The 25,562-nt window shown below is 41.9% G+C and overlaps 1 protein-coding gene across 4 annotated transcripts in view; it reads left to right on the top strand.

The window, feature by feature from the left end:
- nin (ninein (GSK3B interacting protein)) overlaps nucleotides 1-25,562 on the top strand; it is a 138,087-nt gene that overhangs the window by 93,780 nt on the left and 18,745 nt on the right. For all 4 annotated transcript variants that reach the window (XM_086003159.1, XM_086003158.1, XM_086003160.1 and 1 more), the window contains exons 12-22: nucleotides 168-278; nucleotides 2,070-2,159; nucleotides 5,056-5,194; nucleotides 5,603-5,724; nucleotides 7,320-7,858; nucleotides 8,876-10,591; nucleotides 13,352-13,477; nucleotides 15,134-15,203; nucleotides 18,156-18,362; nucleotides 21,757-21,876; nucleotides 22,978-23,091. In XM_086003159.1, the coding sequence (XP_085859285.1) occupies nucleotides 168-278; nucleotides 2,070-2,159; nucleotides 5,056-5,194; nucleotides 5,603-5,724; nucleotides 7,320-7,858; nucleotides 8,876-10,591; nucleotides 13,352-13,477; nucleotides 15,134-15,203; nucleotides 18,156-18,362; nucleotides 21,757-21,876; nucleotides 22,978-23,091 (3,354 nt within the window). The remainder of the gene's footprint in view (nucleotides 1-167; nucleotides 279-2,069; nucleotides 2,160-5,055; nucleotides 5,195-5,602; nucleotides 5,725-7,319; nucleotides 7,859-8,875; nucleotides 10,592-13,351; nucleotides 13,478-15,133; nucleotides 15,204-18,155; nucleotides 18,363-21,756; nucleotides 21,877-22,977; nucleotides 23,092-25,562) is intronic.

Raw genomic sequence — 25,562 nt, 5'->3', positions numbered from 1 at the left:
TTTTCAAAGTGCGAATGGGAATGCTGAATATCTTGCACAATGCTAATTCTGTCTCTTGTTTTATATTATTCCCAGTTTTACTAAGATGTCCTTTCCAAAATTGCACTTAAACCTCAACAAATTCTGCACTGTCTGAGATTGTTCAAACGTCTTTTCATGTCTTAAAGGAAAACAGTCGGCTGGAAAAAGAACTTTTAGAAAATTCAGAGAAGCTGTTTGAGTTTGAGAGCCTAGCAAAGAAGCTACAAAATAATTTGGACACTGTTTTGAAAGAGAAGGTAATGCATGTGATTTACCAGGGCTTGGCTCACGCTTACATATAGTGAGATACCAGAAGGTTGTGATTACTATAACCTTCATTTAAAATTTTGTTTTTTGGGAGGGGAAATATTTGTCTTTTGTGAATAAATAGGTTAACTTTTCTCTGGACAACATAATTAAATGGAACTTGCATTGAAGATTTTAATTTATAATAGTTGTGCGAATATATTCAACAAAAATGGAAATTTGTTGAGACTACGGTAATATAGAACATAAGAACATAAGACGTAGGAGCAAGAGTAGGTTATTTGGCCCCTCGAGCCTACTCCGCCATTCAATAAGATCATTGTCTCAACTCCACTTCCCTGCCGCTCCCTATAACCCTTGACTCCCTTACCATTCAAAAATCTGTCTCTCTCCACCTTAAATATATTCAGTGACCCAACCTCCACAGCTCCCTGGGGAAAGGAATTCCAAAGATTCACAACCCTCTGCGAGAAGAAATTCCTCTTCATTTCCATTTTAAATGGGTGCCCCCTTATTCTGAAACTATGCCCCCTAGTTCTAGATTCCCCCACGAGGGGAAACATCCTCCCTGCATCGACCCTGTCAAGCCCCTTCAGAATCTTATATGTTTCAATAAGATCCCCTCTCATTCTTCTAAACTCCAATGTGTATAGGCCCAACCTGCTCAACTTTTCTTCATAAGACAACCCCTTCATCTCCGGAATCAACCTCGTGAACCTTCTCTGAACTGCCTCCAATGCAAGTATATCCTTCCTTAAATAAGGAAACCAAAACTGTACGCAGTACTCCAGGTGTGGTCTCACCAATGCCCTGTACAGTTGTAACATGACTTCCCTACTTTTATACTCCATTCCCTTTGCAATAAAGGCCAACATTCCATTTGCCTTCCTAATTACTTGCTGTACCTGCATGCTAACTTTTTGTGATTCATGTACAAGGACCCCCAGATCCCTCTGTACCTCAGCATTTTGTAATCTCTCCCCATTTAAATAATAATTTGCTTTTTTATTTTTCTTATCAAAGTGGATAACCTCGCATTTTCCCACATTATACTCCATCTGCCAGATTTTTGCCCACTCACTTAGCCTATCTATATCCCTTTGGAGATTCTTTGCGTCCTCCACACAATTTGCTTTCCCACCTATCTTTGTATCATCAGCAAATTTGGTTACATTACACTCGGTCCCTTCATCCAAGTCATTAATATAGATTTTAAATAGTTGAGGCCCCAGCACTGATCCCTGTGGCACCCCACTAGTTACAGTTTGCCAACCTGAAAATGACCCATTTATCCCGACTCTCTGTTTTCTGTCCGTTTACCAATCCTCTATCCATGCTAATATATTACCCCAAACCCCGTGAGCTCTTATCTTGTGCAGTAACCTTTTATGTGGCCCCTTATCGAATGCCTTCTGGAAATCCAAATACACTACATCTACTGGTTCCTCTTTATCCACCCTGCTCATTACATCCTCAAAGAACTCCAGCAAATTTGTCAAACATGATTTCCCTTTCATAAAACCATACTGACTCTGCTTGACTATATTATGATTTTCTAAATGTCCTAATCATTCAGATCAATAGGAAAAATGTTTCGTTTTTGAAGTAGATTTGCTGGTCCTGTTGTGCTTACAGTTTTAATATTTTTTTAATAATGTATTATATAACACATGGGTCAATGAAAACTGCTGACTAGATCCACTGCACACACATATAAATGGATAGATTCAAAACAAAATTGTAAGTACTGGAAATAATTTATTCTCATCTATTGTCAACAGTTTGGAGACCTTGATCCAACCAGTGCTGAGTTCTTCTTGCACGAGGAAAAATTTACACAGATGAGAAAGGAATTCGAGCAGCAATGTAGGGTAAGTAAACTAGGGATCACACTTAATGTAATGTAGAAAGCAGGACTTGGGTACATTTTTAAGTAACAAACTCAGCCAAAATGATCTAAACAGATGGGTGGGCTGATTATGTGCCATAGACCAACCTCCACATCTGTGGATTTGTTCCATTGTTTCTTTACCATCACTTTTTAAGCTTAACTTTCTCACAATTTTGTGATTCAAATTGCTTTCAGTGATTTATTCTGGCAAAGATCAGTCACTTCAGCTCCAGTTAGAAATTATCAGTGATGGTCAGGGTGAATGCTTTCAAACCATGTACTGTACATGTTTCTGGAAAGAACATTTATTTTTATTTTTAAATTCTTTTGTACACCTTGCACTGACTAAACACTCACCATTGAGTATGATGAAACATTGAGGGGTCTAGACAGAGTAGATAGAAAAAAACTGTTCCCATTGGTGGAAGGGTCGAGAACCAGAGGACACAGATTTAAGGTGATTGGCAAAAGAACCAAAGGCGACATGAGGAAAAACTTTTTTATGCAACGAGTGATTAGGACCTGGAATGCGCTGCCTGAAAAGGTGGTGGAGGCAGACTCAATCGAGGCTTTCAAAGGGGAGTTAGATAAGTACCTGAAGGAAACAAATTTGCAGGGCTACAGGGAAAGGGCGGGGGAGTGGGACTAGCTGAAGTGCTCTTACAGAGAGCTGGCATGGGCTCAATGGGCTGAATGGCCTCCTGTGCTGTAACCATTCTATCATTCTATTATTTGCGGAAAATTACTTTGTCTGGGCAGTGAAGTTGTAACAATGAGGTTTTGCCGCAAAATGCAAAATAATTAACTTCTGGTTTTCAACAATAGAGAGCCCGTGGATTTTTCCAAATGACAGGATTTCCAAAAGTCCTGGGTGTTCTTAATGACATGCATCTGCCTTATGTGCTCCTGCAAACAGGGGGTGCCCCATACATCAACTACAAGGGCTTCTATTTCATCATTGTACAGTTTGTGTGTGACCATCTGCACTGGATGCTGCAGGTAAATGCCCCACTTCCCTGGCAATAGGCATAAAGCTTTCATGCTACGGTAGTTCACTGTGCATCCATTATTTGCTGATACCCACCCAGCAAGTTAAGGATTGGATCCTGTGACCTGTAGCTTTGGCTCATGACCTCTCTACAGAATACTCAGACAGCAGTGGAACACTGATACAAACATGTGCATGCCTCCATCAGATCAATTGAGGACATCATAGGCATATGAAAGCAGAGATTCCAGTGCCTCAACAGGCCATTGGGTGCCCTCCAGTACAACCAAGCCAAAGTATCCTGGATAATACTGGTCAGCCACATTCTCTATAACCTCACAATTCAAAGAGGCATCCACATGGAGCAGCTGGAGCGAGAACTTTCTGATGAGCAGCTAGAGGACATCTGATGAATGTGAGGAGCCAGAGGATGTAATTGTGCAAACACCTTAAGCAGCTGCAAGAGTCATTTTACAGACCCTGATATCACCCCATGCACTCGCCCCATTGTCATGTCAGCCTGCATCTCGCGTGTGCCATAGAGTAAATTACAACCCTCAACATTTGCGCTGCCGTCGTATTTATCTGCCAGGTTGACAACTCAGGCTAGACAGTTGGGAGTTTGAGTGCGGTTGCAAGTTATTTGGGATCGAGTTTTTCCAGATAGCCTTGTCAGTGATAGAAATCACTGGAGTAGAGGGGCCAAGGGAGATATCAAGGTCAATGGGGTGGCCATGAATATAGGTTGAAGAGTTTATTTGAATGGAGAGTTTTAGAGAGGACAGGAGACTGATGAGTTCAGAGGGCAGAGGACGAGGGAAGCTGAGTTGAAGATTGAAATGACCAAAGATGAAAATTTGCATAGTGCTGAGGCTGAGGGAAGGAATAAAGGAGAATATTTCTGGAAGGAACTCAGGGTGGGACTTGGGGGAGGGCTTTCTGAAGATGGTTAACAGTAGTGTTGGCATTAGGAGGACATCCTGCTTTGATGATTAGGGGTTTCCCTGCGATAGCCTTTCGGTCAACAAAATGGTGGGGTACTAAACAGCCTCATTGTGGAGTGTCAGGATGAAGGTTCCCAGCCAGATAAACCCACATAATTAGTCTCAATCTTAGATGGGTCATGGGTGGGTGAAGAAAATGAAATACTTGCATATATATAACTCCTTATTATTTCTCAGAAATGTCTCAAAGCACTTTGCATACATTGAATTACTTTGAATTGCAATGAATATTGTAATTTAAGCAAATACAGCAATTTGTTCACAATTTGTTCAACAAGATCATAAAAACAGCAATGAGATGAATGACTAGTTAATGTGTTTTTCTGGTGGTGGTTAAGGCAGGAAGATTTGCGGACTCTGGGAGAACTTCCTGCCTTTCTTCGAATAATGTCATGGGATCTTTCTACATCTAGCTGAACCACCGGAGCAGCATATTGGGCCTTGGTTTATCATCTCATCCAAAGGGCTATATCTCCAACGATGCAGCACTCCCTCAGTACTGCATTAAAGTATCAACCTAGATTATGTCCTGGAGTGGGCCTTGAACCCACAACCTACTGACTTGGAGACAACAGTGCTACCATTTGAGCCAAGCATCGGGGGTAGAAGAAGACAGATATGTGTCAGTTTCCTTCAAGAAGGGCAAATTAGTCCATATACTTCACTTAGCTTCTAGGAACTGGTTACAAATTGCTACTGGTGTAGTTTTGGGAAGTATCCTGCGTGACATGTTAGACAGCAACATTAAAGGGAGAGGAAACTAATAAAACGGAGGTGGAAGGAATAAAAATCTTTGATTTGTTGTAGGGCTAGAAAGTCAGAAAAGTTGATCATGTCTGTCTGGGCAGAGTTATTCATTTTTTTGAATTACTTGTCTAATATAGGAGCTCCAGGACCGGATTGATGAGCTCCAGTCTGAGTTACAAGCATATCAGACACAGGGGAAAAGTTTTAAACAATTGGTGAGAAATTCTTTGTCAGAGGAAATGGAGAGCAAGAGTGATGTCGTTGACTGTGATCAAGGTACTACAACAAGCTAAGACCAAGCTTTTGAAGTTGGTTTGGTTTCTTGTAATATTCAGCTACACATTAAAAGGCATGTTTATGATCTAAGGAAACCCTATTGTGACCCAAGTCTTCATGTAGATTTTATTACATTTAGGCAACATTTAAGGAGAAAGACAAATACTTTTAGTTCATTTAGCAATTCTTCTTTTCTTTGTCATTCTGGCATGATGCATAGCACTAATGTTGAAACAAATGTATTCTGTTATCACGTGGTCATGGTTTTCTTGCAGTTGAGTGGCTATGTTTCACATTAAATTAATTATTTTGTTTTAAGGGCAGAAGTATTAAAACGAATAATCATCACAAATTAATCTCTGTTGCCAAATTCTGACTCTTTTTGCCAAAATGCTACATCTTTTTCAGGTTTTGGTTCTGAAGAATGTAATCCACTAAACATGAGTTTGGAAGCAGAAATGGCGATAGAACAAATTAAAGAGCAACATCATCAGGCAGTTGATAGTTTGAAAGTTGAGTTTGAAGCTAAGGCAAGTAAACTAAAAACAAGATCATTGGTTATTGGGAAAAGATTGGCATAACATTTTCATCAAAACTAAAAATCTAATTTTGGTGTTCCTAAGCAGATTCCATCGTATAGTTTTATATATTTAGACATTTCTTTTAACAATTCTGTTTTGGTGAGAAAAGTTTGAGATCTGAGATTTTTCTGACAAAGTGTCGTCTTCTTCTTAGGCAGTCCCTCGGAACCGAGGATGACTTGCTTCCACATTAAAAATGAGTTCTCAGGTGACTGATGAGTCCAATGCAGGACCTACAGTCTCTGTCACAGGTGGGGCAGACGGTAGTTGAAGGGGCGGGTGGGTGGGGTGCATGGGTTGACGTGCACTGCCTGCGCTTGGCTTCCGCTTGCTCCCGGCGAAGAGACTTGAGGTGTTCGGCGCCTTCCCGGATGCTTCTCCTCCACTTTGTGCGGTCTTGGGCCAGGGATTCCCAGGTGTCAGTGGGGATGTTACACTTTTTCAAGGAGGCTTTGAGGGTGTCCTTGAAGCGTTTCCTCTGCCCACCTGGGGCTCTCTTGCCGTGTCGGAGTTCCGAGTAGAGCGCTTATTTTGAGAGTCTCGTATCGGGCATGCGGACAATGTGACCCGTCCATCGGAGCTGATTGAGCATGGTCAAAGCTTCGATGCTGGGGATGTTGACCTGAGTAAGATTCAAGATTCAAGATTATTTTATTGCCATATGTAACTGGTACAATGGAATGCTTACTCCCCACTCACTCCCACAATATAAGAACACTGACATTGGTGCGCCTATCCTGCCAATGGCTTTGCAGGATCTTGCGGAGGTAGTGTTGGTGGTACCTCTCCAGTGCTTTGAGGTGCCTGCTGTACATGGTCCATACAGGAGGGCGGGTATCACTGCTGCTCTATAGACCATGAGCTTAGTGCCGAGTTTGAGGTCCTGGTCTTCAAACACTCTCTTCCTCAGGCGACCGAAGGCTGCACTGGCACACTGAAGGCGGTGTTGGACTTTGTCGTCGACATCTGCCCTTGTTGACAGTAGGCTCCCGAGGTATGGAAAGTGACCCACGTTGTCCAAGGCCTTGTCATGGATTTTGATAATCGGGGGGCAGTACTGTGTGGCAGGGGCAGGTTGGTAGAGGACCTTTGTCTTACGGATGTTTAGTGTAAGGCCCATGCTCTCATACGCTTCGGTGAAGATGTTGACGATGGTTTGGAGTTCGACCTCCGAGTGAGCGCAGACGCAAGCGTCGTCTGCATACTGTAATTCGACGACAGAGGATGGGACGACCTTGGATCTGGACTGGAGGCGACAAAGTGTAGCAGACCACTGATCAGAATAAAATCTATTCAATTAGTAGTTGTACCTTGCAAGATATATTTGGAGACATTAGTTATCTGTGATTTTAATAACCATATTTATTTGAATAATAACTATATTTTACTAGTATGCGGTCATCTCTGATTCTTAAGTTTGATGGCATTTGGCATCCTTGGGTTGGGAAGAGTTGGGAAATGTGTGTGTATATATCAAACATATCTGTGTCAAAATTGCTAGCATGGTATATGACCATGATATATTTCCCTCCATACTTTTCCAGGTAAATTATTATGAGGAACAGATAGAAGAAACAAAAGTTAAATATGAAATGGAGAAAGAAGATGTTAACCAGCAGCACAACAATGAGATTGCAAAAATGAAAGAAGAGCTTAACGAGCTCAAAAGCCATATTTTAAAACTTCAAGGAGAGATCGAGACCCTTAAAATGTTACAACATACAACAGAATGTAAACACAAAGAAGAGAAAAATGAACTGCAGGACAGATTTAATGTAGATAAAGCACAACTAGAGGTGCAGTTGAAGCGTGAACATGAAGAAACACTCCTGAGCAAAATGGAAGAAGTAAGTCAATGTCTCCACAAAGAGAAAGAAGAATTGTTAGAAAGACTGAATGCCACTGAAGTGCAAATGGAAGTTCAAAGAAAAGAACTGAAGGAAACATTCCTAACAGAAAAAATGGAGCTGGAGCAGATCTACCACACACAAATTTCTGAGATCACAGAAAACCTTAAACAGGAGAAGGAGGAGTTGCAAAGGAATCTCCTACATAAAAAGCAAAATGAGCTCCTGCAGGAAAGGTGAGGGTATTGGTGAAGGTTGTTCTGGAAAATTCATGATCTATAAGTGGAAGCTAACCTAAATATTGAAGGCTATTCCAGGATCATCAGCAAGATCACAGGTGGTAGACTGAGACAGACTGAAATTAGTACTTTGCTTTAGATTGTTGGCACTTTCTGATCTTAAAATATAACTTAATTCTTGCAGTTTTACACTTTTTGGAGGAGCAGGTTTAATAGGCAACTTTTTCTTGAGAATTTATTGAATTTGCTGGTAATGGTATTGCTTAGATTTAAGTTTAATGAAGATAATGTTTGATATTTGTAACGAGATGAGTGAAAGTTAATTTGATCCCATCTTATTTCCTAAAGTCATACTGATTAAAGTCATTTAAATATTTGGAGCTCACTATTGTAGATCGCATGACTAGCCTTTGTCAAGGGAGCTTAGATGCTGCTTACTTCAGGAATATTCCCTTCAAGTATGTTCTTTATTTGGCAACCTTTTGCTTTCAGAAAAGATCGCTATTTTTTTCCATTTGTATAAGCAAATTGAGTTTTCTCATTCAAAGTGATTTTGTTTTGAGTTTAAACATCAAAATATTTGCATATGTACACAGATGAATCAACATTTTCTGTTAAATATTTTTCACAAGATGCTACCAATATCAGTTGTCAGGTTGTCATGAACTTCCATTTGTAATTTTTTTGCAGAACTATTTTCTTCCCTCCCCCCCTGTCTTCCCTTGTTGAGTTACAGTTCCATGGACATCGGATACCCTCTGGTACCCATTATTCATGTGATCCTGAGTGCTGGTTTACTATTTAACAGTGAGGGCCACCACATCTGAGCCTGAATCTGTCCTCACCCATTGTCTACAAAAGCACAGTTCCAATGGGTAAAAGTGGATAGTAATCAGAAATTGGCTGCTGGGTGATTGTTCTCTCCTCTACTCTATTATAGAGACACCAAGGCCAATTATAGTGCCCTCCTCAGCTGAGATTGATTTGTAATATCTCCAATTATTTTTCACATAGGAAAAGCATGGAAAATGAATTTAACCAGAAGATTTCTGAGATGGAAGCCCAGTTTGCTAAGGAGCATCAAACAATCATACTTAAACTCAAAGAAGAAACATGTGAACTTGAGGAAACATATCAACAAGAACTTCTGGAACTTGAAAAACAACTTTTTGAAGAGAAAGGGCAGTGGGAATTTGAAAAAGAAGAGCTTTTGCAGGAAAATGAAGAAGAAAAAGAAAAACTGAAGGAAATGCTGTTAAAAGAAAAGGTCCTACTTTCTCGGACACTAGCTGAAGAGAGAGACAGTTTAGAGAAATCTTGCAAAGATGAATTAAATAAATTAGCTTCTGAACATCAGCAGCTTCAGAAGGAACTAGAGGAATTAAAAGCTGCTACCTCAAAGAAAGAGAATATTTTGACAAATGAAATTATCAGCTTGAGGAAGGAATTGGAGATACAATTACAAAAGAAAGAAGAACAATTGGCTGAAGCTGGGGGCAAGGAGGAGCAGTCCAGAGTGTTGATAGAAAAGGTAGAGGCAGAATCTGAAAAGGAAAAAACTAGACTGAAGTTGGAAAAACTTAGATTGGAAGAAAAATACAAGATGGTTTCTGTTCAACTCCAGATATCACAAGAAGAATCTGAAAAAGAAAGGACAGAGCATTGTTCTGAAATCTCCAGACTGCGAGAGAAAATCAAAAATATGGAAGAGAACATGGTGGCCCTTGGTGAAAAGCAGAAGGCCAATAAAGAATTGGAGGGGGAAAATAAGGAGATGAAAAATAAGATCGCCCAGTCACAGGAGAAGATACCACAGCTGGAAGAAGAAACATTGCTTCTTGCAGAATCAAAGATAGTACATGAGGAAATTAAAAAAGACAATGCAGAGATGAGAACTGAACTATTGGGGCTAGAGGAAAGGACCAAGGAATTGAAAGATAAAGCACTAGACCACCCAAACCTACAGAAAGCCAATGAACTGTTTAAAAGAGAAAACGCAGAAATAATGAAAGTGAATTTTGAACTTCAAGAGAAGGTTGACCAACTACAAGGCAAAGTGATGGCTCTTACAAACTTGGAGAAGGTGTGCAAACTGTCTGAAAAAGAAATAAGATCAGAAAATGCGAGCCTGAAAGTGAGGGTTAAGGAACTAAAAGAAAAAACACTGGCTGTCTCAAACTTACAGAAAACAGTTGAGTTGTTTAAAAATGAAAAGGCAGAAATAAAGAAGAAGAAGCTAGAACTTCAAGAAAAAGTTGAACAGTTGCAAGAGAAAGTAGAAGTTCTCATAAAGGTACGTGAAGAGTCTCAGAAAGAATTAGCAGAGTTAAGATTACAGAATGTAAGCCTGAAAGATAGCACAAAGGAATTACAAGAAAAATCTCTGGAGCTCTCAAACTTACAAAAAACTATTGAGCTGTTTAAAAATGAAAAAATAGAAATGATGAAGGAGAGGTTAGAACTTCAAGAAAAAGCTAAGCAGTTACAAGACAAAGTAGTGGTTCTTTCAGACTTGGAGACTGCACATGAAGAGTCTGAGAACGAAGTATTAAAAGTAAGGGCTCAGAACATGAGTCTGCAAGAAAGGACCAAACAGTTGGAAGAGAAGGTTGTGTCCATTTCAGAACTCCGCAAGAGAAGTGCTCAAACTGAAAGAGAGAATGCTGAGTTAAAAGTTGTTGTCACTAAATTGCAAGAGCAATTTAATCAGCTGCAAGCCAGAATGAACAGGTAATGATTATGGCAGTTTAATGCAACTTCAGTAAATTCCCAGTCCTTTGTGATAAAAGGTCTTTTGGCTAAAATGTGAAATTAACATACTTTCATTTCCAATGCTTTTTTCCCAAAAAACATGGACAGCTGACTTCTGTGAAATGTGGTAAGCTGGAAACAGTAGTGGTTTAAGGTGGTGCATTTTTAGTTAAAATTAAACTAAAATGCATCTTGTTTATAGTATCTGCTAGACTTTGAGGGCTAGATTGTCCATCCATTGATTATGAATGGGTGGAATTCTTGTCCTCCTTAAAGGCATGTCTTGTCCTTCTTTGGAAGTGTTGTTCCTAAAGATTGCTGTTGAAACCATTGTGAATGCTAATTGTGCTTTGAATCACATCAGTTCCAAAATTTGTAACTGTACCATTGTTCAACAGATGATTACTGTACTTTAAATGAAATTGGCGCACTGTAAGAAACATGGATGTCTAGTCCGTGTAAAGATACAACAATTTCATGAAGTTTCTTGCAGTTTTTTCTGAAGTTGTTTGTTTTTTGTTTTAAACGGCTGCTATGACTATCTTGTTCAATGTCATTTTTAAATTGAAAGGTCCTTGTTGGATCTTGTAAACTGAACTTCAGTTGACAATTGGAGGAGGGAGGGAAGACTTCACAGAATCACAGAAACCCCACAGTGCAGATAGAGGCCATTTCGGCCCATCGAGCCTGCACCGACACATATTCCACCCGATCCCCGTAACCCCTACACCAACACATATCCCACCCTATCCCCGTAACCCCACGTATTTAATCCCCCTAACACTAAGGGTCAATTTATCACAGCCAATCAACCTAACCCGGAGGAAACCGGAGCACCCGGAGGAAACCCACGCAAACACGGAGAGAATGTGCAAACTCCACACAGACAGTCGCCCGAGGCCGGATTCGAACCCGGGTCCCTGGCGCTGTGAGGCAACAGTGCTAACCACTATGCCACCGTGCCGCCCTTGTTCAGTATGTTCTTCCTTTGCCTTTATTCATTACATTCCAGGAATATTTCAAGGGAAAAATGTGTTTGCAATTTGTAAAGAAACAGAATTGCAGGAAAAATTGGAATTGAGAATTAATACATTTTGACTCAATAATCAAGTACTTGTTTTATTTTACAAAGTTTGTTTAAAATGGGATTTTGTTGCTAGTTTTACATACACATTCAGCATTATGTTTACTGTTGCCACCCTGTTGCTTTCGTTGATGTGTCATAAGAGCAAACATTCCTAACTTAATCTATAGTGTATATTACTGTACAAATGTACTATAAAGAGTTGGATTATGTAAATTTATTATTCTAAATTAAATTCAGTACTAATGGGAAGAAGACATACTTTTTAATGGGTGAATCTAAATTATATCAGTCTTAACCAAGATGAGCAGATATTGACAAAAACTGCAAATACAGAAACAAAATGCAGGATTAACCTAAATGTTCATTCAAAGCATATTTCAGAATGGGAAATAGTTTTCCTTTGTTTAAAATAGCATCTTGGTGGTATACTGTGATATATAAAATGCACCACCTTGTGTGTTATTCATAAAGCATGACAGAATGGTGAGCGTTGATGTGTTAGCTTGTTGCACCATTGGGTGAAATGCACTACTGCATGTATGACCATCTCGTACAATGTCCTTTTACCCATTCACTCATTTGCATGTTTACCTTGTCCCAAAATAAAGATATACCCGTGACTGCACTTCATATATAGTTACATAGCTAAATGACAAAACATTTCAAATATGCCAATGTTTTATCAGCTTTTCTATTTCCTCCTGTGTTTGTGTCGGTATGTATGTGTCCACACTGGAAATGATATAAACCGTTACAAGTGCAATCTAAAACAGACCTTCTTGCAGGAGTGATCGTTATTACTTTGCAGTCAGCAAGACATGAAACACTGTTGTGTGTCCATATCTATCAGCCTTGGCTCAGTGGTACCACTCTCGCCTCCAAGTCAGAAGGTTGTTGGTTCAAGCCCCAATCCAGAAACTTGAGCACATAATCTAGGCTGACACATGAGGGAGTGCCACACTGTTGGAGGAGCTGTCTTTTGGATGAAATGATAAAGCAAAGGCCCCTCTGCCCTCTCTGGTGGACGTAAAAGATCCTCTTTCATAGAATCATACAGCACAGAAGGAGGCCATTCAGCCCATTGTGCCTGTTCCATAAGTTAGTCCCACTCCCCCATTCTTTCCCCATAGCCCTGCAAATTTTTCCTTTTCAAGTATGTATCAAATTCCCTTTTGAAATTTCCCTGCGTAAAGAAATTTCTCCTCATCTCCCCTCTGGTTCTTTTGCCAATTATCTTAAATCTGTGTCCTCTGGTTACCTACCTTCCTGCCCCTGCCAGTGGAAAGAGATTTTCCTTATTTACTCTATCAAAATCCTTCATAATTTTGAATACCTCTATTAAATCTTTCCTAACTTTCTCTGCTCCAAGGACAAAAAACATAACTTCTCTAGTCTCTCCACTTAACTGAAGTCCCTCATTCCTAGCATCATTGTAGTACATCTCCTCTGCACCCTCTCCTCGCCCTTGACATTCTTCCTAAAATATGGTGCCCAGAATTGGACACAGTACTCCAGCTGGGGCCTAACCAGTGATTTTATAACAGTTTAGCATAACTCTTCTTTCTTTCCTTTTGTTTTCTTTCCTTTCTTTTTTTTCTTAATTCAGTAGAGTTGAGCTCAAGCTATTGCAGCTTTTTTTATTTAATCTGCAGTGGTGAATCTGAAGAACTCGCTGATGAGAATGACATCTTAAAAGATCAAAAGACCACACTGAGGGAGGAAGAAGGAGTTTATCGTGAGAAAATCATAGAATTGAATGAAGCACAACAGGAATTAAAGTAAGTTACTATAAAAGCTCCTGGAGGTCCCCATTAATCTAAAGTAGTTCAAACAATGCCCATAAAAGTCAATCTACTGTATTTAGTAATATCCCAAATTACCATGATCATGATGTTTTAACCAGTCAGCTTGCCTGTTTTAGTGTAATTAAAATAATTTAAAAAGATAATTATTAACTAGCACTTACCTGACTGTTTTAGAATAGTTTTATCGATGTTTCGCAGTTGCACTTGAAATCTAATTGTTGCATTTTCTTGTTGCTACATGTTTCAGAAAGAAAATGTTGACTTTTTTTTACAGTTAGCTCATACGTAAATGCACAATATGATGTGTATGATTCTTCCATTTGATGATCGATATGCAGATGTACCTAACCTATAACAACAAATAAGAAATACCAACAACATGTCAATATAAGCCTAGAAATTACTGTTGGTTCTATACCTAATTTGACGGTGATGGAGTGTTATGAACCAGCACTATTGGAAATTAGATAGAAATTACAACAAGGAAACAAATTGTTCACCCAACCAGTTTGTGTTGGTGTGTATCCTTCACATGAGCAATAGTTCTAATATGCATGCCATATTCCACATCGCTTTATCCCCAACCACCCATCTAACTTAGTATTAAAACTTGTGGTCTCTGCTTCAATCAATAACCCCGGTAGTGGATTCTAAAGTCATTGCTGCAGGCTGAGAATTTGGGACAGTATTCTCCTCAGTGATCCCACCCAAAATCGTGTCCTTTCCCACTTACTGCTGTTTCCTCTGGCTGCTGTGTGGAAGTTGCCAGTAGGTCCAAGGAAGCAACATTAAAGGCTTTGAGGTCCTCCGATGGAGGAAAGGGTCTTGTAGTGTCCTCCTCTTCTTCCAATTCGAGCCAAACATTTACCTGCTGAAGGCCTTCATTGAGAGCCTTGCAACTATCTTCAGAGCTCACTGAAGCACCTTGGGAGTGTCCTCTTCACGCCAGCAGGCTCCTTCTTGGTGGGAGCCCACCGTGCATCGTAAATGACCTTCGACAGAAGTGGTTAATGTTTGGGGTGGATTTTGGGGGGCAGGCAAAATTCCTACCCCACCGCAACATTGCTCTGAACACCAGCCCTGGTGTCTTGAATTAAATGTAAGCTACATCAGCAAGATAGTTCAACACACAGGCGTCGTATCAGAATATAAAATGTAGGCAATCTCAATTTGGTCGACCATGCAAAGTCCTCCTCACTAACATCTGGCACTGGATCCCAAGATGGGAAAATTGTCCCAAGATTCGTCAAACAACAGCCTGACATAGTCATACACTCAAAATCATATGTATCTGCTAACATCTCAGACTCATCCATTAACATCCCTGGGTATGTCCTGTCCCACCTCCCAATGGCAGCTGAGAAGCATCATCTATTTGGCACTTTTGGCTGAAGATGCTTGCCTGCTGCTGGCCCACTGTTTGGGAGCTATAGCCCATATTTTGGTCATAGAGCACAAACCGCAAAATATTGTATAAAGCAGCAGGCTTTGTTGATAATATGATTGCTGCCTTTATCTCTATTTTTATTCTAACTGCCTGTCTGCTAAGTTAATGGGGCTAAATTTTGACAAGTACTGTATTGTGATTTACGGTAGACTATCAAACTTCAGAGTTCTAATATTTTACAGGCAACAAATGGAGATTTTGAAGGGTGACAATATGACTGCTCAGAGAATTATAGAAGTTCAGAATAAACAGGTATGTTTTTATTCCTTCCAAAAATATAAATTTGTGTAAAGCTCTTCATTAATTGTTTTGTATTAACTATATAAATCAGGGTACTACACCGGCTGTGGAACCCTGAATGTGAAATTCAGATACAAATGGGTGGAGCTGGTGCCACACATGCTCCACGTAGTTGTATCAGGCATTCAGTTGCTTAACCAGCAATCCATAAAGGGAACGCTGGAGGCCACTCAAAAAAAGGCCCAGTAAATTTTCAGTTATTAATTTTGTGGGCCCAGGATGAGCATTCCTGCTTCTGCTAGGCCCACAAAATTAAAACTGAAAACTTCCTCTGCCTTTTTTTGGCTGCAGCACACTTGAAGCAGCCCACACCCGCTCTTGGTTATCGCCACCCCAAACCCCTCCACCCTGCACCCGCCGGAACATGTGAATGAGGCCTAAAGCCAAATTTGGCTCAGGGTTCAGACCGGCGTACGGAGCATCTGATCCGTCGACTTGGCTCCTTTTTTGGGCGCAAGTCAAATTGCTTGGCCACGATGTGCGGGTTTTCTTTTTTTCCACATTTCTTGATCTAATCCAGACTATTAGGCGTGATGAACAACAAGAGCCCTTGTTGGTCAGTCTTACACATTATGCAGTTAATAATTTTCTCTCCTTGTGTCAATGATTTATCTGGTTTAAACTGACAGAGTGGAACTGGTGTAAGAACAAATATTGACAGCCTACATATACTTTTTGAGGCATCATTACACTTCTGTGAAAGGCTAATGGAATGTTAGCCTTTATCTCAAGGGGTTGGAATATAAAGGGGAGGAAGTTATGTTACAGCTGTACAGAGCTCTGGTTAGACCCCATCTGGAGCACTGCATTCAGTTTTGGGCACCGCATCTCAGGAAAGAGATATTGGCCTTGGAGGGGGTGCAATGCAGTTTCACCAGACTAAAAGGGGTAAATTATGATAGGTTGCGCAGATAAGACTTATATTCCCTTGAATATAGAAGATTAAGGGGTGATCTAATTGAGGTGTTTAAGATGATTAAAGAATTTGATGGGGTAGATAGAAACTATTTCCTCTGGTTGGGGAAGTCCAGAACAAGGGGGCATAACCTTAAAATTAGAGCTAGGTCATTCAGGGGTGATGTCAGAAAGCACTTCTTTACACACAGGGTAGTGGAAATCTGGAACTCTCTTCTCCCAAAAATGCTGTTTAGGCTAGGTCAGTTGAAAATTTTAAATCTGAGATTGATATTTTGTTAGACAAGGGTATTAAGGGTTACAGAACCAAGGCAGGTAGATGGCGTTAAGATACAGATCAGCCAGTATCTAACCAAATGGTGGAACAGGCTCAAGGAGTTCAGTGGCCTACTTCTGTTCCTATTCCTATGTTCCTGCTGGCTCTGTCCATGTGTCACTGTTTGTAAATAGTTTCAAATAAATTGTCACCCAGAAAGCATAGATAAGTCAAACTGGTTCGCCTTACTTCCACTAAAGAAAGAAAGAACTTGGATTTATATAGCGCCCTTCACGACCTCAGGATGTCCCAAAGCGCTTTACAGCCGATGAAGCACTTTTGAAGAGTAGTCACAGTTGTCGTGCAGAAAAATAGATAAGTAAGGATAAATTGGTCACTACAATAAATAATAAATTTTAATAAAACATTCAGTCATTTTGAAGTCCATGAGGTAATCTGCAGATTTAGATTTTATTTAAATAATGCACCACTGCAGCCGAGGGAGGGAAAAAGAAAATTCAGTGTCAACATATGTTTAACCAGCACTCAGCAAAGAAAAAATCTAGGCCATGGTGCCTATAATCTTAGAATTAAACTGAATGGGCAGGATTTTCATTGGGCCGTGGAGGCAGGATTGGAGGCGTGTGGGGGGTTAAAATCTTGAAATCGGGGGGGCGCGAACCCATCCCGCTCCCAACCCGCCTCCATGCCAGTTTCAAAGGAGGCGGATACCCGACCTGTGCTGGGAGCCGCCTCCCTGAGGCGGGAAGGGGATTAGTGCCAATTAACTGCCTGTTAACAGGCAGTTTTTAGCCTAATCCCTACTTTTATTCCTGAAGTGTGGGATTCCCGACTGCTCCGAACCACGCCAAGTTAGCGAGGCGGACCGTCGGGCTGAAGGGCTTGGAGGGTTTGAGATGTCCGGTGTTCAGGTGAGTGATGGGTGCATGAGTGCAGAGGTAAGTGTGTTTGGTGTGTGTAAAGTGTTTAAAGAAGTTTTACTTACCTTTTCTTACCTTTACAGCCTTCCTTCCTTCAGGTCTCGGGAGCCCCTCATCTCACCGGCACAGAAAGCAGAATGGCCACAAGCTGTCAAAAGTTGCAGCATTCAGCTTTCTGTTCTGGAGAGATCTCTAAATCAGCCTGAGAGGAAGGAATTAACTTGGAGTACAGATTGTCAGTGTTTGACAGCTTCAAAGAGCTGTCAAACACTGATATTTCATCTGTCAAAAGCTCTTGACAGATGAAATGTCAATCTGTGACGTCACCTGTTGCCGGGTGGCCCTTAATTGGCCTGCTGAGCCCACTGGACGGGCTCTACAAGGTCAATCAAGTGAAAATCGCGTGGGTTGGCCACAACTCGATGGAGGCAGGACTACAACCCCGAAAGTTGTAGTCCCGCCTCCTACACGCCTCCAGTATCAAAATCCAGCCCAATGTGTAAGAAGACAGTAACCTATTCATCTGTTGTCACTAATCCATACAGCATTGTGTTTGTCTGCAATTTGAGAATTGTTCTGAAGACTGTGACACTCCATTTGAAGACCATTTTAAAGCCTTTTTCAGTAATTATAAATTAGTTCCAAATATTGAAGCAGTGCTTTTGTTTGATGTGCAGCAGGTACACAGTTGCTGCTTTCTCTATCTGAGATCTGTTTGTACTAATAATTTGTGAAAGTGATTGTTCCTGGCATTCTGAAAACCTTTTTGTCCTGAATGGTATCACAAATCAGATGGCAGAGCTGAGATCCCAGAATCAGCAGCTAGATGCAGAGAACGAAGATCTTTGCCACAAAAACTCAAAGAATCAAGCTGATGTACTGGAACTGAAGCAGCGGTTAGCTGAGCTAATTCGTCAGAAGGAGAAAAAGGTGGTGAACTTGCAGAAAGAGTGGGAGCAAGAAAAAATTCATATCATGCAAGAAATTGAAAACAGCCAAGTAAGAGTAAATTAGTCACTGATAACTTTTGTATTGTCTGCTATTTCTTGTGATCATTAAATTGGCTCCGTTTCATAAAACCATGTAAATTTCAACATGGAAATAGGGCCTTCAACACATCATATTGTACAGGTGTTAGCTCCCCAGTCAGAGCTATCTACGGTAGTCCCAGTTTCCTGCTTTTTCCATGTAGCCTTTATTAATTTTCTTTAAGTGTTTATCTGATTTCTACTTAAATGGTATTATGGACTTGGCCTCAATAGATACTTGTGGCCCATATTCTGATAACCATTTTGCATTGGAAAAAATCTTCTAAACTTCCCTTTGTACAAATGGTACTAATCCTGAGTTTAAGCCCCCTTGTTACCAGTTTATTGACCAGTGGAAATAAACTTTTACTATTTTATTCTTTCAATATTTTGAATATTTCTGTCACATTTCCCCTTTAACTTTCTCTGCTCCAATGAATATAGCCATAATGTTTAAAATATTTTATCATAATTGTATCCTCTCATCCCTGGTATCATACTCGTGAATTAAAATCTCTATCTGCACCCACTAGATCTCTCTCCTCCACTTTTGAGAAATTTAACACTTGTATTTCCATTCTGTTTTTCCCAAAATGTGCTATTATATATTTGAATGTATTCAACACATTTGTTGCACATCTACCGCCTCCCTCAACATGTTATGTCCTCTTTCAGCCTCCTGCATTCTACCTCATAGTTTGCCAAGCACACAAATTTGGTATGGCCGGCAAATTTGCTGATGCTCACGTTGAAACCATTTATGTATGTGGCAAACAAGAAAAATCCTAGCATAGATCTCTGCGATACAGCACTAGCTACATCTGGTCAATCCAAGAAATGTCTCTTTACTCCTACTCTCTGCTTTCTTTCCTTCAGCCATGCCCTATCTAGGCTGCCACTTTACCTCTTAATACCAAGGACTCTTCTGTGTCAATTTGTCAAAAATATTTGAAGTTGAAATGTACCATATCCCTTTGTCTATGTGCCCTTTACAAATCTGTGTTGACTATCCCCAATTAGCCATAACTTGCAAAGTGATCACTACGGTTGTGATCTATTTTTACTTGGTTTAACCTTTATCCCTCTTTTTAACAGGATTGTAGCATTCGTCATGCTCCAATCCTTTGATGCAATTCCTGTTTTTAAAAACTTTTGGAAAATTATGGTTAGCACCTCAGCTATTTCCTCTCTAGTCTCCTTTGGTATTTGTTAGCTTGGTGACTTATCAATTTTCATTCCCATTAACTATTTTAATACAGCTTTGTTAATATATTAGCTGTTCCTCCACATTTTTGTCTGGTACACCTGCAGTCCTTTACCCTCCTTTGTAAATAGAGGCAAGCTACTTAAGTATCTCTCCCATTCTTTCATTCTCTAATATGAGATGATCTTCTTCATCCTTTAACTAACTTGATTGAGTTTTTTGATGAGGTAACAGAGAGGGTTGATGAGGGCAATGCGGTTGATGTGGTGTACATGGACTTCCAAAAGGTGTTTGATAAAGTGCCACATAATAGGCTTGCCAGCAAAGTTGAAGCCCATGGAATAAAAGGGACAGTGGCTGCATGGATACAAAATTGGCTAAGTGACAGGAAACAGAGAGCAGTGGTGAACAGTTGTTTTTCGGACTGGAGGAAGGTATACAGTGGTGTTCCACAGGAGTTGGTACTAGGACCACTGCTTTTCTTGATATATATTAATGAGTTAGATTTGGGTGTACAGGGCGCAATTTCAAAATTTGCAGATGACCCAAAACTTGGAAGTATAGTGAACAGTGAGGAGGATAGTGATAGACTTCAAGAAGACAGACAGGCTGGTGGAATGGGCGGACACGTGGCAGATGAAATTTAACGCAGAAAAGTGCGAAGTGATACATTTTGGTAGGAAGAACGAGGAGAGGCAATATAAACAAAAGGGTACAATTCTAAAGTGGGTGCATGAACAGAGAGACCTGGGGGTATATGTGCACAAACCATTGAAGGTGGCACGGCAGGTTGAGAAAGCGGTTAAAAATGCATACGGGATCCTGGGCTTCATAAATAGAGGCATAGAGTACAAAAGCAAGGAAGTTATGATGAACCTTTATAAAACATTGGTTCGGCCTCAACTGGAGTATTGGGTCCAATTCTGGGCACTGCACTTTAGGAAGGATGTGAAGGCCTTAGAGAGGGTGCAGAAAAGATTTACAAGAATAGTTCCAGGGGTGAGGGACTTCAGTTACGTGGATAGACTGGAGAAGTTGGGGGGGTTCTCCTTAGAGCCGAGAAGGTTGAGAGGAGATTTGATAGAGGTGTTCCAAATCATGAGGGGTCTAGACAGAGTAGATAGAGAGAAAGTGTTCCTATTGGCGGAAGGGTCGAGAACCAGAGGACACAGATTTAAGGTGATTGGCAGAAGAACCAAAGGCGACATGAGGAAAAACCTTTTTACGTAGAGAGTGGTTAGGATCTGGAATTCACTGCCTGAAAGGGTGGTGGAGGCATATTCAGTTGTGGCTTTCAAAAGGGAATTGGATAAGTACCTGAAGGAAAAAAATTGCAGGGCTACGGGGAAAAGGCGGGGGAGTGGGACTAGCTGAAATGCTCTTGCAGAGAGCTGGCACAGGCTCAACGGGCTGAATCGCCTCCTTCTGTGCTGTAACCATTCTATGATTCTATGATTAGTGGCCCCACCCCTTTTACTAACCACTTGGTTTTAATGCACTTATAAAATAGGACAATTCATAAGCTTTTATATTCTTTTTGCTTCTCTTCATGCATTCTTCTGTATTATTGGTCTTAATTTTAATGTAACTCCTTTTCAGATTTTACTTTGGGCCAAATCTTTTTCATGCATGGAATAGTCCCTTTATTTCTGATCAAGATGTTTTTAGTTTGTACCCTACCCATCTCGTACTTTAAATTACCAATGCTGCCGACTTTTCCATCAATTAATTTGTCTTTGGTTCCCTTTTTCATTCTAAATCTTGCTCTTGTCCAGTCCAACACACTTTTTGTTTTTTTCTTCATCAATTCCAACTGTAAACTTCATTATAATGATTGGCTACTAAATGTTCTAATGCCTTGAAGTTGCTTGCTTGTCTTAATTCATTACCCAGAGCCCATTACATGTTTCCATTGGAGTTGTAACTTATAGGAAGGAGCCCTGTCTGCATTCTGTAGTTAAAACAAGTATTTATTTATCAGCAGAAATAAGTGAGATGCTTTTGATTATTTGTAACTTGTTTTAAATACTGATGTATGGGTTTCATCATCACAAAGTACATATTCATAGTTATTGATGCTCATGTGACAAAAACCATGAATAGATTTGGATTTTGGAATTAGTCCACTTTGTAGAAAAAGCTCAATATCCATTTCTTGCAGCTTCAGTTGTCCAAATATAACAAACTGGAGGATGAAGCCACTGCTCTAAGGTGCACAATTGAAAATTTGATAAGGGAGAAAGAAACATTGAGTGATGAAGTGAACCGGTGCATTGACAAGGTATGAAGTATTTAACAGCAAAGTACTGCAGATGCTGGAAATCTGAAATAAAAACAGAAAATGCTGGAAATGCTCAGCAGGTCAGGCAGCACCTGTGGGGAGAAAAACAGAGTTAATGGGCTGGATTTTACCTGCCGAGACGAGTTGGGGGTGGGACTGCTGCCTTCTGGGTTCAAGTCCCGCCCCCAGCGATGTCCGACGCACAGACGTTATTTTCCCCTGATTGGCCTAGTTAAGCCCGCCCTGCAGGCTTGTTGGACAATTAAGGGAAAGCCGGTGTCAGATGACGTCAGTTGATGACGCTTCATCTGCCGGTTTTCTTAAAGGGACATGTAGCATTAATTTTGACAGATGATTTGTCAGTGTTTGACAGCATTGAGGTCAAATCCAGACTCTCCAATGACGCTCTCCTTAGGATAAAAGAGATGGCAGCTGCAGGTGAGGGTACAGAAGCAATCTGTCACTTCTCCCATTGAGGTGAGGCCACACAACACTTCAAAGCATGTCACCTGCTGAAAAATCTAAACACATTAAAAATGACTTTCCCAATATTTCCTTACCTCTGATACACACCAGTGTCCCATTGGATCCTTCACACCACTTCTGCAGCTGTCATCTATACACAAACATTACAACAGACCCACAGCACGCCTCACTTACCCTGGCGGGGTTCCCCGACGTCAGGAAGCCCGCAGCAGAAGTCTCAAAATGGGAAAAAGCCGCTTAACTGCCTGTTAACTACCTGTTAACAGGCAGTTAAGTGGCTATAATTCTCTTCCCGCTGCTAGGAGTCAGGTCCATGCGCAAATCGGGGACCTGACTCCCAGGGAGATTGTTTGGAGGCGGGTTTGGGACCCGCTCCCATTCTTTTTGATTTTGTCAGCAGTCCCGCCTCCTCAGGGCTGGTAAAATCCAGCCCAATGTTTCTGGTTGATGACCTGAATTTCCAGCATTTTCTGTTTTTATCATATGAAATATTTAAAGTCGAGTATTTAAATTAGATTCAGAGTGCCAGTTAGTGGCCACATATTGTCTTTTACCACAGGAACAGTTCTTTTAGAATGCACTTACAACTATACATCTATAAATACTTGCATTCAGATTGCCAAAATGAACATTATGGAGATGCAGGCAGAAAATTTGAGACAAGAACGGCAGACTTCGCTACAAGAAGTCCAAAGGTTGACTACCCAGCTGACCACATCACAAGAAAAGGTATTGCAGATGAATTAGGAGGGGATACAAGGAAAATGTAATTTTATTTGTATTGCGCCACCTCTTGTAATCCCTCACTTTGTGGGCTGTTCCACAACCAAAATAACAGGCAGGGGACTTGCTTTTCATTCATCTCCCTCAGCTGCTCTAGAGACAGCTACTATGTGCTGCATAAGAGTTGACTCATCTTTCTTTACAAAGCAATGGGGAAATATCTTGCTTCCATTCAGTACCTGCCCATTACAGTGTGGCAAAGGTTTGGGGGCACAGCTTTGAACCAGTTCGCAACATTGTGCAATTGGACCTGTGATGAAATATTTCCATTCATCACTGCCTGTGACTGAGATCGGTTTCAGTGTCATTTCCCTTCCCCCAGACCTCATTGTATTGTGTACTGGAATGTGCCGTATTGTATACTGGAATGTGCTGTGTGTAGGGCTCCGCCCATACCTGGCCCCGTTTGTAAGCTAGCTTCAGTCTAGCCACAGTCTCCAGAAGGACGACATCTCTCTCGCTTACGTGTTTCGTTCTAAGTTAATAAAAGCCTTGTTTTGTTCTGCTACCTTCGAGTCTCGGAATTATTGAGGCACATCAATTTTATTAACTTATTTTCAACACTATGGATCAACTCCTGAAACCCGAACGTTTGGATTTGGATCAACATGCTCCGGACGCATCAGCACGCTTCGGACACTGGTTTGAGTGTATGGAATTCTTCCTGGACAATTCCGCAGCCGTCAAAGACGCTACGGACGCTGCAAGGATGAGACTCGGAATTCTGCGGAATTGGGTAAGCCACCGGGTTTACCCCCTCATCCAAGACGCCGAGACGTACCTGGCCGCCTGCGACATCTTAAAGGCGCATTACCAGCAGCCTACGAATGAGGTGTATGCTAGGCACCTGCTCGCCACCCGCGCACAGCGACCTGGGGAATCGGTGGAGGAGTTCCTAAGCACCCTGAAAATGCTTGGCAAAGACTGCAAGTGCCGAGATGTAAAAGCCGCAGTGTACACTGACGAGCTTGTTCGCGATGCCTTCATCACAGGCCTCAGCTCCACTTACATCCGGCAAAGACTGCTGGAAAAAACGGGGTTGGACCTGAAACAGGCTGCGGACACCGCGCGATCCCTGGATGTGGCCCAGAGAAACTCGGACGCCTACTCTTCAGCCCGCGCCGTCCACGCCGCCACGTGTGCACCGAGGGCGCCGCCATCTTGGAAGGCATCTTCCCTGCCCGACAGCCCGACACCGGCTGGGCCCCGCTCTCCCCCCAGAAGCCCTACGACAGCTGCGACGCATCAGGGACCCAACTGCTACTTCTGCGGGCAGCCAAAGCACACCAGAAACCTGTGCCCGGCGAAAGGCACCACCTGCTTTAAGTGCGGTAAGAAGGGGCACTTCGGGAAGGTGTGCAGAGGGAACCCCGCCGGAAAACCAACCGCCGGAAAACCCGCCACCGCCGCGTGTGCGCCGTGGGAGCGGCCATCTTGGACGCCATCTTGCCCGACCTCGTGGGGTCCGCCATCTTGTGAGCAGACAGCGTGGACGCCATCTTGTATCGATCAGGGCCCTACAGTGGCATCGGTCACAGTGGACCAGACCAGGCCGCACCCGCTATCCAGATCAATGGTGGACATCGAGGTAAACGGGTGCCGGGTTAAATGCTTAATTGACAGTGGAAGCACGGAGAGCTTTATCCACCCAGAACTGGCACAACAACTCTCCCTAAAGGTGGTCCCTACTCAGGGTACCATCTCTATGGCTGACAAAACCCAGACATCGACCATTCTGGGTTACTGCACGGTACAATTGTGCGTTAACGGAACTGTATATGATAATTTTAAAGTATTAATCATGAAGAACCTATGTGCGAGCGTGATCTTGGGCCTGGATTTTCAGTGCCACCACCAAAGCAACACGCTCAATTTCGGTGGGACCCAGCCGCCCCTCACAGTGTGCGGTCTGGCTACCCTGAAGGTAAAGCCGCCTTCGCTATTCGCGAACCTTACCCCTAACTGCCGGCCAATAGCGACCAAAAGCAGGAGGTACAGCTGGGAGGACAGGCGGTTTATCGCGACTGAGGTAGACAGGCTCCTGAAAGAGCGCATTATTGAACGCAGCAACAGCCCGTGGCGCGCCCAAGTGGTAGTGGTAAGGGGTAGCGAGAAGAAACGGATGGTGATCGACTATAGTCAAACGATCAACAGGTACACCCTACTAGACGCCTACCCGCTACCCCGCATATCAGAAATGGTGAACCAAATCGCCCAATACCGGGTGTTCTCCACCATCGACCTCAAGTCAGCGTACCACCAGCTCCCTATCAGACCAGAGGACCGCCCATACACCGCCTTCGAGGCGAACGGACGCCTCTACCAATTCCTCAGAGTCCCCTTTGGGGTGACGAATGGGGTCTCGGTCTTCCAGAGGGAGATGGACCGCATGGTTGATGACCACCACTTGCAGGCAA

The sequence above is a fragment of the Somniosus microcephalus genome, chromosome 12, assembly GCF_052327205.1.
Source record: "Somniosus microcephalus isolate GS21.2 chromosome 12, FLI_Smic_1.0, whole genome shotgun sequence".
Lineage (NCBI taxonomy): Eukaryota > Metazoa > Chordata > Chondrichthyes > Squaliformes > Somniosidae > Somniosus > Somniosus microcephalus.
Note: the sequence above shows the minus strand (reverse complement) of the source record. Positions and strands in the feature narration are given on the sequence as shown.